We start from the raw sequence: 13,847 nt of genomic DNA, 5'->3' as shown, positions 1-13,847 counted from the left end.
AAATCCATGCCCTCAATGATACCTGCTCGCTCTAAAATTGGAGAACCATTTATGTAGATACCTCAAGTCTTTGCTATCACTAAAAACATTTATTATGCACAGCACGTGCCTAAAAACTGTGTCCTTCTTAATTAAATATTCATTTTCCTTTCTAACCAAAAAAGTCCTATGCCCTCTGATTAAGTTGCAGTTTGCATTACCTACTAAATCTTTTAAAAGGAAGAGACATAAAGAAATACAGAAGAGTAGCACCATTATCAGAATAAACTCTCCTACTCAATGTACTTTTTCCCATGAGTCACTACTGATTTTTTCTTACTGAAGAAAGTTTCCCCCCCAAAAAATAGGACAGTCACAGGCTGTCATTTGTACAGTGGTAGAATACACAAACTTTCATGTGAATTATTTTAGAAAATGTACCTCCTGCCAAATTAGTAAAAAAAAAAAAATCATAAAGACTTACATGACATTCCCAGAGACTAAAATTTGTTACAGCTTTATAAGAGATTATTTTTATTTTACATTTGCTTCAAACTCAAAAGTCTCTACTAGAGTATATTTATACCTGTTTAGCAAAAATTATTAAGCCATATATTTAAAAGAACAAACACAATGAGACTCAGGCTCAGAATACATCACCACATGTGATCATCATCAGAATACATTATATGGGACTGTTTGCACAGGAGAGTTGAAGTTTCTTTTTTGATTATCAAATGGCTTCTTCAATGCACACAGCTCAACTTTTAATTATGAGGTACATCTAGATCAGATCAATAACTTACATACCCTCAGTGTTCAAGAAAAGTCTCCCAAATTAGCCACCTAATCACATATAAAAGGCAGAGGTGGAAGGAAATATTTCAAATTGCCCTCAAGCCCTTTGGAAATATTTATGAGGTTGATAATCTAGCAACTGCAAATAAATATTATCTATTTAGTTCAAATATTTTGCTCCCCTCATCTGAGGCATCACAAAGCTGATGTATAATTAAATGATATTTCCTTTTATATCTTCTATTCTGTTTTTCACTTTTTCCTAATTAAGATTAGATATGTCTCCAGTTAATCCTAATTGGTGATGGGTTTCTGTACTTATAATTTGAATAACTTACAACTTAAAGGGGAAAAGGAAAAATATACACACATGGAGATGAACACAGATGTATTTATATTTGTAAATACCAATGAGAGAAAGGAAAGGCTATTTAAACTAATATAATATTCACATAAAAATGAGGTAATTTAAAAAATTCTCAATGTTCAACAGGAAGTCAATAGGGGAAACAATGAATTATTATCTATTTTGTCCTAATAACATTAATCCATGGCCTCTTCAACTGTAACAAGATTTATTTTCATAACTTTAAAAAAAATTTAAAGACTATAAATAACATTTGGTAACTAGAAAAAGAGGTAGCCTGGATACCTGGCTTGTCCCTGACTGTCACGGAAGTGGAAGCAGGAAGCAGGAGCATTGCCACCCAGAGCCAACGTTTCCAAGAGCCAGTGTGACTCATTGTGCCTTGAAACCATGTGAGCAAGTGACCGCAGATCTGCAACAAAACAAAATACCTGAATTGAGCTTATTATAGAATTCCCTCCATTATATATCCAGAAAATCCTCCGCACCAAAGAGAACATAATAGATTTTTACACTATGTAGAATTATGTACAATTGCCCCTTGGTATCAACGGGGGTTGATTCCAGGACCCCCCAAAGATACTAAAATCTTTGGGTGCTCAAGTCCCTAATATAAAATGGCATAGTATTTTTATACAGTCTATGTTTGCATGTAGGCTACAGCAGGGTATGCCTACATATCACTTCGTTTGAGTGGCTTCAATACAGTGCTCATCAAGTGGCAAATTTAAGTTTTGCTTTTTGGAAATTTCAGGGATTATTTTTTCTGAATATTTTCAATCAAAAATTGATTGAGTCTGGATACAAAACCTTCATGCAGAGGGCTGACTATAATTGGATATTGATTATATCCAATTATATGTATACCTTAATGTGGATGAAAGAACTCTGAATATATTTTCAGATTAGTTCCTAATTATCAATGTCCATATAGTCTCTTATAACTTAAATTTTCACTTCTTTAACATTTTTAAAAGCCACACCAATTACAATAATTTGTGTGTGTGTGTATATATATATATACATATATATATATATGAATATTATATGATTTCACTTATAAGAGGTTCCCAGAATAGTCAAATTCGTAGAGACAGACAGTAGATTTGTGGTTGCCAGGGGCAGGGCAAGGGAGAAATGGGGAGTTAGAGTTTCAATTTTGCAAAATGAAGAGTTATGGATGGTGGTGATTCTGACAACAACCATGTGAAAGTATTTAATGCCAATAAAATACATAATAGTTAATTTTATATTAGATGTATTTTACTAGGAGAAGGTATCCAGCCATGTAATATGAAAAATAGAGACATTTATTGAAGAAAATACAAGATATAACAAAACATTGTATATAGAACAATGATGCCTCAGTCACCTCCAAAGTGGACACCTTGGGACCTCACACAGTTCTCCCAATCATCACGTGCTGCCCCATCATGTTTTTCTGAATCTCAGAGTCTGAAATCTCTTCCCTTCCAAAGATGATTTTAGGTTTTGGAAAAGCCAGAAGACACAAGGTGCCAAATCTGGGCTGTAGGAGGGGCTGAGTCACCCGGGTGATTTGATGTTTTGCCAAAAAACTCTGTATAAGACATGACACATGAGTGAGTGCATTCCATGATGAAGCTGCCAATAACCAGTGGCCCATAGCTGCTGCCTTCCGAATCCTCTGAATAGTTTCCACAGAGGAATGTTCAAGCTCAACACAAAATTTGATGCGTATTTGATGCTCTACTCACTCAGTCATTTTGAATGTGACAGCTACACCGTACACATGCTCACTCAATGGCGTCGACCGCCCCCACTGACTAGTACAGTGAAGTCATCATTGTTCACGCATGTGCATCCCAGTCCACTCTCCTTGGCTGCCAGGTTACATCAATGTTGCGCAAACTGTTCTCATTATATTAACAATGGCTGGACTCTTCTGGACATTATACACACACATGCACACACACACAGTATTTGTCCTCTTGTGACTTTATTTCATCTTTGCTCAAGATTTGTCTATGTTGTAGCATGTGTCAGAATTTTATTCCTTTTTAAGGCTAAATAATATTATACTGTATGTTTATACCATATATTGTTTATCCACTCACCCTTCGATAGATGCTTGGGTTGCTTCCACCTTTTGGCTATTGTAAATAATGCTGCTATTAACATGAGCATACAAACATCTGTTCAAGTCCCTGCTTTCAATTCTTTTGAGTACATACCCAGCAATGAAATTGCCAGATCATGTTATAATTCTATTTTTAATTTTCTGAGGAACCACCATAGTGTTTTCCATAGAAGCTGAGCCATTTTATATTCCCAGCAATGATGCAAAACAGTTCCAATTTCTCTACATCATCATTATTTTTCATTTTTTAAAAAAAATAGCAGTCCTCCTAATGGGGGTGAGATGGTTATTTCATTGTGGTTTTGACTTTCATTTCCCTAAGGATTAGTGATGTTGAGCATCTTCACGTGTTTATTAACCATATTTCTTTGGAGAAATGTCTACTTAAATCTTGCCCTTTTTTAAATTTGTTTTTTGTTGTTGTAGGAGTTCTTTATATATTCTAGTTACTAACCCCTTATAAAACACATGACTTGCAAATATATTCTTCCATGTGTGGGTTGCCTTTTCACTCTGTTGATTGTGTCCTTTGCTGCACAATTTTTTTAATCTCGTCTAAATTAACTATTTTTTCTTTTATTGTCTGTTAGGTTTCATATACAATTATTTATGTTTTAAAATATAACTCTTTTTTAGATTTTATTTATTTATAGACAGAAGGGAAGGGAGAGAGAAAGAGAGGGAGAGAAACATCAATGTGTGGCTACCTCTCATACACGCCCTACTGGGGACCCAGCCCACAACTCAGGCATGTACCCTGACTGGGAATCAAACTGGCAATCCTTTGGTTCCAGGCCGGTACTCAATCCACTGAGCCACACCAGCCAGGGCTAAAATATAACTTTATTATTTACTGTTCTATTTTCTCTTCTGAATAATAGTTTTCCATATTTTGGCTTAATTAATATCATTACATTTTCTATAAACTTAACTATTTTGTTACTGGACTGAATAGTCACTGCGAGTGGAGTAATTACTGCACATATAAAAAGTAATTTTTCCTTCTATTTGAAGAGTAAAATGTGTATGTGCAATGCCCACCATACCTGAGCCTGCCACTGACATCATATTTAACATTAATGTATTACCTCCTCAAACTGTTTGTCTTTCTGAATGCATACTACTCCTTTGTAGATACTACAGTAACATATTTAGTAAAGAGAATCCTTTAAATGGAAAATGTGAACATCACTTAAATTAATTTTTATAGTAAAGTAACTAACATTGAAGTGAATTGCAAGTAAAAATATCATGGCTCCCTCAGTGCACTTGACAAATGCAGTATTATTAGAATAGCTATTCTGAGTGCTAAGTATGCAAATAATATATTATACATTTGCCACCATTCAAAGTTTATTCTGGAGTTAAATAGAAAAGAGGCCATCATACCAGTGCCTAAATGTCATCAATAGACACTCTTCAGAAGACAACCAGAGCCACCATCTTCGGTATTCTACATGTGCCAAACACCCTAAAATCAGCATTTTAAAATTAATTCAAGATTTTAGATATTTCTGGGTGAACAGCTAGAAGCAGCAATTTTAATATTGAAACCACATGTGTGGTTCTAAATATCAAACAGCTGGTTTTATGCCTTATTTCTTTTTGAAATCTCTCATCTAGATGTAGTTCTAATCCTTATATGACTTTGCAAACTTATCCTAGCTATTACTTCAAGTCAGTTGGTGACTACTAAAGCAATTAATTCTATTTCAAAGAAATAAACTCACAAATATTGATCTAACTTTAAGAGACATCCCTCACCATTTGCATTTTTTAACCAAAGTGATTTTTATTAGTTGATAAGTTGATTAGTTGATAAGTCAAAACCATGGCTTCATGTCTGAGCTCTGATACCTATGTATTTTCACTCAGTCTTCATTTATTCACATGAAAATGAGGAATAATACTAGCAACAAATTATTTAACATTTGGAAAAAGTATAGTAGGGGACTTTGAACACAGTATGTGTTCAAAAAAAGAATATCTGCTATTATAATTGTTCACTCCCTATATTTACAAATAATAATTAGTAAAAATTTAGTTGCATTTCTCTCCTTAACCTGACATTAATATTGATATTTGGACAATGAGGAAGTGCCAAGGCATCCTAAAAATTTGTTCATTGAAGCTCTGACCCTGTTTCAGGAACAAAGAACCAGAAAGCAATATAGCCGTAAGTATAAGAATTCAATCTTGAGGTCTCCCAACTATTTCCTTCAGCCACTGAGAGAATGAATGATTGTACTTAGCTTCAACCTCACATATCCAAAAGGTCTGAAGAATAAGATGTTATGGTTAGTTGACTAAATGTTCTAGTTACTGAAGAATTGCTATTCCACGAATCCACTGAAATGTCTCAGGCCAAGATCAGCAAGCTCTTGAAAGAAGAATCCTTTTCTCTCCCCATCTAATTCAAGTGTGGATAGTACTTCCAACAGCTGGCCACTCCCTCCTCCTTAAAACCCTCATTCTCATTGGCCTCTCCAGCCTCATATTCCCTGGGATTTCCTTCTAGATTCCCTCCTCAGATCTTTTGTCTTTCCTACCTGATTTCTTACCACAGGAATCATGGGCCCTCCTCTGCTATCTCTTTATAATGTCTCCCTAGGTGATCTCACCATTCTCTGGGTTTTAAATAGTATCTGTCAGATGATGAATCTAAAATTTACATCTCTAGCCCAGTCCTCTTCTCTGAACTTTAAACTTTGCATCCACCTGCCTATCCAATAACCTTTCTTAGACATCATACAGGCATCCATAACTACGAATTAAATGCTTGATTCTCAGTCACAACTTGTTCCTCTCATGCCCTTCCCAGTCGCAATCATTAGCACCCAACAAAATGCTCAAACCAGAAACTTAAGCATTCACTGATTCTTCTGTCTTCTGTATCACCATCTCCCACATCCAAACTATCAACAGGTCATATCAATATTACCCCAAACACATTTCAAATCCATCCATTGCTCTCCAGTCCTCTGCCACTATCCTAGGTCAGATTGTCCTTATCTAGACTTCTCAACAGTTTCCTTAACTAATTTCCCTCATCCATTATCTGCTCCTGACCAAATTCACTCTATATAGAGCTCTAGAGAGCTTTTCTTAAAAAAAAAAAGTGTATAGATTTTAGAGAAAGAAAGGGAGAGAGAGGAACATCAATCCATTGCCTCCCATACGTGTCCAACTGGAGATTGAACACCCAACCTAGGTATGTTCCTGACTGGGAATCAAAGCCCCTCTCCCAAACTTTTGGTGTATGGGATGATGCTCCAACCAACTGAACAACTGGCCAAGGATAAAGAGCTTTTCTTAAAATCAAAGTTAGATCATGTCATTTCCTACTTCAAACCCTTTAATGGTTTCCCATTATACTTCCTTCAAATGCAATCCAAAAGCCTTTCTATGGCCTAGAAGCCATGAATAATCTGGCCCCTAACCACCTCTCCAGTCTCATTTAGTATATTTCTCTTCACTAATGTCCTATTCCTCAAATTCCCTGGCTCTTTCCAACCTCAGGACTTTTGTACATGCTATTTCCTCATCTGGGAACACATTGGGCCCCACTCTTCCTATGGCTTTGAGTTTAAATGTTACTATGTGGAAAAAAAGCCCTTACCTCACCATGGCCTGGCCCCATTATTCTCTATCTCAGAATATTTTGCCTGTAATCATGTATTTACTGCCCTTACTCAACCCCATGCTCCTTGAGGGCAAGGACTTTGCGTGTTCGATCACTATATCCTGATCACTTGGCATAATACCTGGAAAAGCAGGGACTCGATAAAAATTCACAAAAAAAGGTGAAGGGATTAAGAACTACAAATTGCTAGTTACAAAATAGTCCAGGGGATGTAAAATGCAGCATAAAAAATAGTAAAGAATATTATAATAACTATCTATGTACCGCGCCAGGTAGATACTTGAAATATGCTGGGTACACTTTGTAAAGTATGTGATTGTCTGACACTATGCTGTAGAACTGAAACTAATATAAAATAATATTGAATGTAAACTGTAATTAAAAATAAAATTTTAATAAATAATCATTAGCTGAATTTTAAAAAGTAAAAATCTGCCAATTTTTGAATCTTGAAATACAGTGAATTAAACTCTTTGAATTTGTAGTGACAATAATTTATTCTTTATTTTATAATTCTTAAGGCATTTCAAAATCTTATATTGCAAAGGTTATTATAATGAATATCTGTTTGTACATTTCTAAAATGTGTTTACTATTGGATATTCTTGGTTCCAATCTTGATTAAATAGAGACATACTCCACTCAGCTTGGAATATTTGAAAAAACCTTTCATCAAATTCTCAAAATTAATCCTGTACACATTAAAAAAAAAACAAAACAACTTTTCCAGATCTTTAATCTCTGCTGTAGGCTGTTGGCAGGGGTGACCCCAACAAAATTGCCAAGGATGAAACTTTCCTTGTGGTCTTTCTGGGCCTCTCCTCCAGACCCTTGTCACTCTCCCCAGACACCTGACGCTCTCAGGCTGCTTCCCACTGCCTTGGGCCTACCTCCGGTGCCCTCCTTGGATTTCTCAGTTCTGGGCTTTGTCCACAGTTTCCTTCCTCATCAAAACTTGCCTATTTTCTATCCTGTCCCTCAGATCCCAACAAAGCGGTTATCAAGATAAGGTTATAAATGAATCTAAACCAATGTTATCATAGTTTAATGTATTGTTCTTCCCAGGTAAGATTTAAACTTTAACACAGACCTTTAATGTTTTCCCAATGGAGTGAGTAATGTAGAACCTCAGGATAATATATGTGGAGGCTGAGTTCTCTTAAGGCCCTCAAATCACATTTTTTCCAAACCTGTACAAAGATGGTTCAGGATGCATTTTAAGAAGGATATGAAGAATGTTGGTCATACTTGCTGTCATTTTCTTCAGTAAAATTTCTTTTATATATGGTGTTTTATTTTAACACTCATAATAAGTTAAGAGGCAGGGATGCCTGACCCTCATATTGGCAGGGTATAGGGCAAGAGATCCACAGACCATACATCTAAATATTTGAAAATTAAAAATGAAGCTAATAAAACTTATAAGAAATAGGCCTGGCTGTTGTGGCTCAGTGGATTGAGTACTGGCCTGCAAAACAAAGGGTTGCTTGTACGATTCCCAGTCAGGACACATGCTTGTATTGTGGGCCAGGTCCCTCAGTGGAGGGTGCTCAAGAGACAACCACACGTTGATGTTTCTCTACCTCCCTTCCCCTCTCTCTAAAAATGAATAAATAAAATCTTTCAAAAAATTTTGTAAGAAATATAAAGGTATTTTTTTCCCTTTTATCTTGGCAAATATATCTTGACAAAGATCTGAAAGCCAAAGTCAAGTTTAGAACTACACAGAGCAGACTGTAAAGGACGCACTGGCCTTCAGTCTGGACCATTCCCATTCCTGGATCCATATGCACCATGAGAAGCCTCAACCACACATATGGTTCTAACCTCTGCCCACAACACCTGCAAACAGCATTCTTTGACCACCTCCTTGGGCCTAGGGGTGTTCACACCTAGTGGTTTGGTCTGCCCCTGGGAAAATGGCCCCAAGGAAGAGTTCTTTCAGATCTTGCAAGAGGACTAAAGGTCATTCAGTCAGGATCTTGAGTAGCCAGAGCCTGTTCTAGAAGCTTGTTCTTTTTGAAGCTTGTTCTTTGGGTGGGCAGGTCCCCTTACCTATCTGGACTCCTAACCCTGAGAAGAGGTGCACATCCAGAGCAAGGGCATATCAGGACCTTCTACAAGGGAGGGCCCAAGGAAGCAGGGGCCCTCTTGCCTGGGCCTAAGGGTGGCACTGAAGACAGGTATCAGGTCCCTATTCTACAGGTAGGAACATTAAAGCTCACATAGAAAAATCCCAGAGCCTGGGATTCAAGTCAGTTCTGCTTGACTGAAAAGCCTTTGCTGTTACGCCACACTTACTCTCAGGATGTGGAACAGGCCTAGCATATTCTATACACTTCCTTTTAAATTTTTATCTATCTCTATAAGGACACAAGCCAGACCCCAAAGAGTTCCTTCCAAGTGCTACACGTAGGAAAGTCACAATTGCTAGTTCACTCAGTTTGAGTAGACAACACTGCCAGAGCCTATGAACCTCTAAAATGATCCAGACCAAAATATAAATAAAAAAAATAAAATCATCCAGACAACCCTGCCTGTAACTAATTTCTTGTTTCCATGGCTCTCGCCTCTCTCTAGCTCTAACCCATCATCCTCACCATCCTCTGCCAAACAGAATAGTTTTAGATGCTGGTTAAATTAAGGGTATTATTAAAAAGAAAAAGTCACTATCCCTTAAACTTCCTTAATCCAGCTCTTGAAATCCTATAAGGCAACTATCAAAACTAACAATATTTAAATTAGGACATAGGTTTTTAAAAATTCCTTATTAATCTATGTTTGTGTATAGAGAACACAAAAAGGGCAGAAAGGGATATTGGTAAGTCTTAGTTTTTCATTCCATTAATAGAATGAGATTTCTACTATGTGCCATTGGGGATACAGTAGTCATTGGGGATCCAGCAGTGAGACAATTAGGGGAAATTCCTGGTGTCACCTTGGTCAGGAAGACCAAAAATAAACAAACACATACATTATCTTTGAGAGACAAAAGCTAGAAAGTAAAGGAAAGTAGAATAAGTAGATCAGAATGATGGAATGGTGGGCTTGCTAGATGAGATGATCAGGACCCATCTGAAAATAAACAAACCAAATCTGCCCATAAACATGAATAATTTTACTGCTATGCCACCTAACATTCAATAATGCTCATTCTGCATCTTTGAAATTTGGTATTTACACAAAGGATCAGAGCATTAGGCCTAATACAATAATAGAAAATAACATAAAAAGACAAAGAAGAAAAAGAGAGGAAAAATGGAAAGTGAATACCATTTTGCTTTACATAGACTGTTAAATGAGCAACACAAAATTTTGACTCTCAAAAAAGTAGGCTTGATTTGTTAAATGACAGAAATAATCCATGTTTTCAGAGCATTAATTACAAAGAGAAATGCTACGTGGCTGGGTAGAAGGTCAACTTTTAAGTCAAACCATCTTGACTACATCCCAGTATGCCCATACCTAACACCAAGAAAATCTGGCCATACTGTTCTAAAGTGACCCATCTTGTAAATAAGCAAAAACAGCAGGTGTCTTACATCTGTTCTTTTACCAATCTTTAGAAACTATCTTTTGTAAAGCTACACTAGAGTTATAGACTATTGGAGAAAACCAACTGCAAAGTCATAACTACAGAATTAAAACTCCAAGCCAAAAATAGGAAAATATCCTCTGAGTTTAGGACTAGAGACAGCATTATTTCATGATTTTTTTTTTTCAACGACTGTAGTAATGAAACTGAGGTTGGTTTGAGAAGTCTTTTGCAGCTTAGACAAGGTTTCTGCTTTCTTTATATTCTACAGATAACTTTTGACCTCATATCTTAATTACAGGCATCATCATTAACTTAGGGGTCTATATTAGAAATTTTAAAATCATTTCAACCCATTAATTACCCTCCATATCAAGTTTCTATCAAAACTTATCAAATCACACATCAAAATTACAACTAAAATATAAAACAATCATCATTCAGAACCATCAGAAATCAAGTTGAATGGAAGTCTGACATCTATGGAATTAAAGAAACCACATCCATCCAGACTGGTAGGAGGGCAGAGATGCATAACGGGTTGGTCCTACATCCAAGTGTAGTGGATGAAAATTCTGGAGGGATATCTCAGGAATGAGGAGTCCCAGGCCCAAACAAGATGCCCCAGCCCAAGGTTCCAGTGCCAGGAAGTTGAATCCACAATACTTCTGGCTGCAAAAACCAGTGGGGATTGAGTCAGTGGAAGAAACTACTGGAGTCCCAAGCAGTTCCCCTTAAAGAACCCACACACAGACTTACTCAGATGCAGTCCCTCTGAGCTCCAGCACCGGGGTAGCAGCTTGAAGGGCACCAGTGGCATATAGGGAGGAACTGAAGTGTCCAGCATCAAGGCGAGAGCTGAGGGACAACTTTCTCCCAGACAGAAAGGCAGGCCGAGGCCAATGTCCCTTTTCTGAACCCTCCCCCGACAGAGTCACAGAGCCAGCAGGTAGGTGCCATATCTGAGACTCCATCAACCTGGCTAACACTGTTTGCCCCACCCTGGTCATCCTCTGAGACTCTGTTCTACCCAACTTACAGTTCAACCCAACCAGTTAACCATGATTTTTCAATTTGAATGGTTGGTCTTGGCTTATGCTTAAAACTTCCTAAATCTGAGTTCCAGCCAAGATGGAGGCATAGGTAGAAACCCTTCACTTCTTTGCACAACCGAAAGGAAGATAACAACCAATCTAAAATCAATAAACAACAAAAAGTGCCAGAAAATCAAACTGCATGGAACTCCAACAACCAAGGAATTAAAGAAAAAATCAACCAGACTGGTAAGGCAGCGGACAATGCGGGCTGACTCAGAAAAACTGCAGCGACTCAGCAGCCTTGGGGGCAGGGCTGGCTGCCAAGCTCCAGCTGCGCAGGGGGGGGTTGACTTAAGGGGAAAACAGACTCAGAACTAACTGTGGGCTACAGTTGGGGTTGCTGAGGTGGGAGATACTCCCAATCTCACATGAGAGTTCATTGAAAAGTGGGCCAGAGAGGAGCAGGCGAGCTGCACTGTTTCCTCTCTGGTCCCTCCCCCATAGGGAGCGCCGCATCACAGCAAAAAGAGTTGCCCTGCATTGGTGAATACCTAAGGCCCCACCCCTTACAACATATCAGTTGCGCCAAGAAAAAGAAATATGGCCCCAATTAAAGAACACAGCAAAGCCTCAGAAACACAACTAAGTGAGGAGGAGATCGCCAACCTATCTGATGGAGAGGTTGGAATTTAAACATATCTGAAGGAATTTAAAGCCCTGGTAATCAAAATGCTCACAGAACTGATTGAGCTTGGTTGAAAAATGAAGAACAAATGAAGGATCCCCAAAGTGAAATAATGCAAAATATTTAGGGAACCAACAATGACAGGAAGGAAACCAGGACTCAAAGCAACGATTTGGAACAAAAGAAAGACAGAAACATCCATCTAGAAGAAAAGGAAGAAACAAGAATTCAAAAAAATGAAGAGGGGCTTAGGAACCTCTGGGACAACTTGAAACTTTCCAATATCTGAATTATAGGGATGCCAGAAAGAGAATAACAACAGCAAGAAATTGAAAACTTATTTGAACAAATAATGAAGGAGAACTTCCTCAGTTTGGTCAAGGAAATAGACTTCCGGGAAGGCCAGGAAGCCCAGAGTCCCAAAGATGTTGGACCCAAATAGGAACACACCAAGGCACATCAGCATTAAGTTACCCAAGATTAAAGACAAAGTGAGAATACTAAAAGCAGCAAGAGAAAAGGACACAGTTACCTACAAAGGAGCTCCCATTAGACTATCAGCTGATTTCTCAAAAGAAACCTTGTAGGCAAAAGGGGCTGGAAAGAAGTATTCAAAGTCATGAAAGGCAAGGACCTACATTCAAGATTACTCTATCCAGCAAAGCTTTCATTTAGAATGGGAGGGCAGACAAAGTGCTTCCCAGATAAGGTCAAGTTATAAGAGTTCATCATCACCAAGCCATTATTATATGAAACATTAAAGGGACTTATCTAAGAAATAGAAGAAGATCAAAAACTATGAACAGTAAAATGACAATGAACTCGCAACTATCAACAAATGAACCTAAAAGAAAAGAAAAACAGAAAGAAAAAAAACCCTAAGCAAACAACCAGAATAGGAACAGTCAGAGAAATGGACATCACATGGAGGGATTTCAGTGGGGAGGGGGGGGGAGTAATGGGGGGGAAGGTACAGGGAAGAAGCAGCATCATTAGTAGGCATAAAGTAGACGGGGAGAGATAAAAATGGTATAGGAAACAGAGGACTCGAAGAACTTATATGTACAACCCATGGACATGAACTAAAGGGGAAGGATGCTGGAGGGTTGGGGGGGGAAGGGTGGAGGGGGGATAAAGGGGGAAAGATTGGAAAAACTGTAATAGCATAATCAATAAAAATACTTTAAAAAAATACTTCCTAACTCCTATCAAACAAGCAACAGCTAGGTGGTGCCAGGTCCAGTAGTTGCAGACAGTATAGATTCACAGCCTGGGTTTGCCTGGGAATGTCCAAGCCCAGCACAAGTAGCAGCCATCTCAGATTGCTTCATAGCTCACACAGGGTGGCCCCAGGCAGAACACAGATGGGGGCTCACCTTGACCTGTAACACCTGGGAAACCCCAAGGCCTGAACACCCAGTGGACAACTACAGCCCATGTCGGAGAACCACCAATTGCCCTTGCACAATTGATCCTCCATGGAGGGTGGAGGTTGGTGGTCAGTGGTCACAGTCAATCCTTGAAGCAGACTGGCCTGGGTAAATCCCTCCCATTGATCTGCCAACAGCAACCAAGGCTCCACTACAACAGGAGGGTGTACTCAGCCCACACAAATGACATGCCTTGAGTACCCAACTTGGGTGATAGGGGAGGCTGTGCCACTGGACCTTGCAGGACACCTACA

General features: G+C 38.3%; 1 protein-coding gene across 1 annotated transcript in view; it reads right to left on the bottom strand.

Annotated features, from left to right (window-relative positions):
- COL19A1 (collagen type XIX alpha 1 chain) overlaps positions 1 to 13,847 on the bottom strand; it is a 335,696-nt gene that overhangs the window by 314,640 nt on the left and 7,209 nt on the right. The window contains exon 2 of the mRNA XM_045184877.2: positions 1,430 to 1,556. Coding sequence (XP_045040812.2) covers positions 1,430 to 1,556 — 127 coding nt within the window. The remainder of the gene's footprint in view (positions 1 to 1,429; positions 1,557 to 13,847) is intronic.

Source organism: Desmodus rotundus, chromosome 11 (assembly GCF_022682495.2).
Source record: "Desmodus rotundus isolate HL8 chromosome 11, HLdesRot8A.1, whole genome shotgun sequence".
NCBI lineage: Eukaryota > Metazoa > Chordata > Mammalia > Chiroptera > Phyllostomidae > Desmodus > Desmodus rotundus.
The sequence above is the reverse complement of the archived record's forward strand: the minus strand, read 5'-3'. Positions and strand labels throughout refer to the sequence as shown.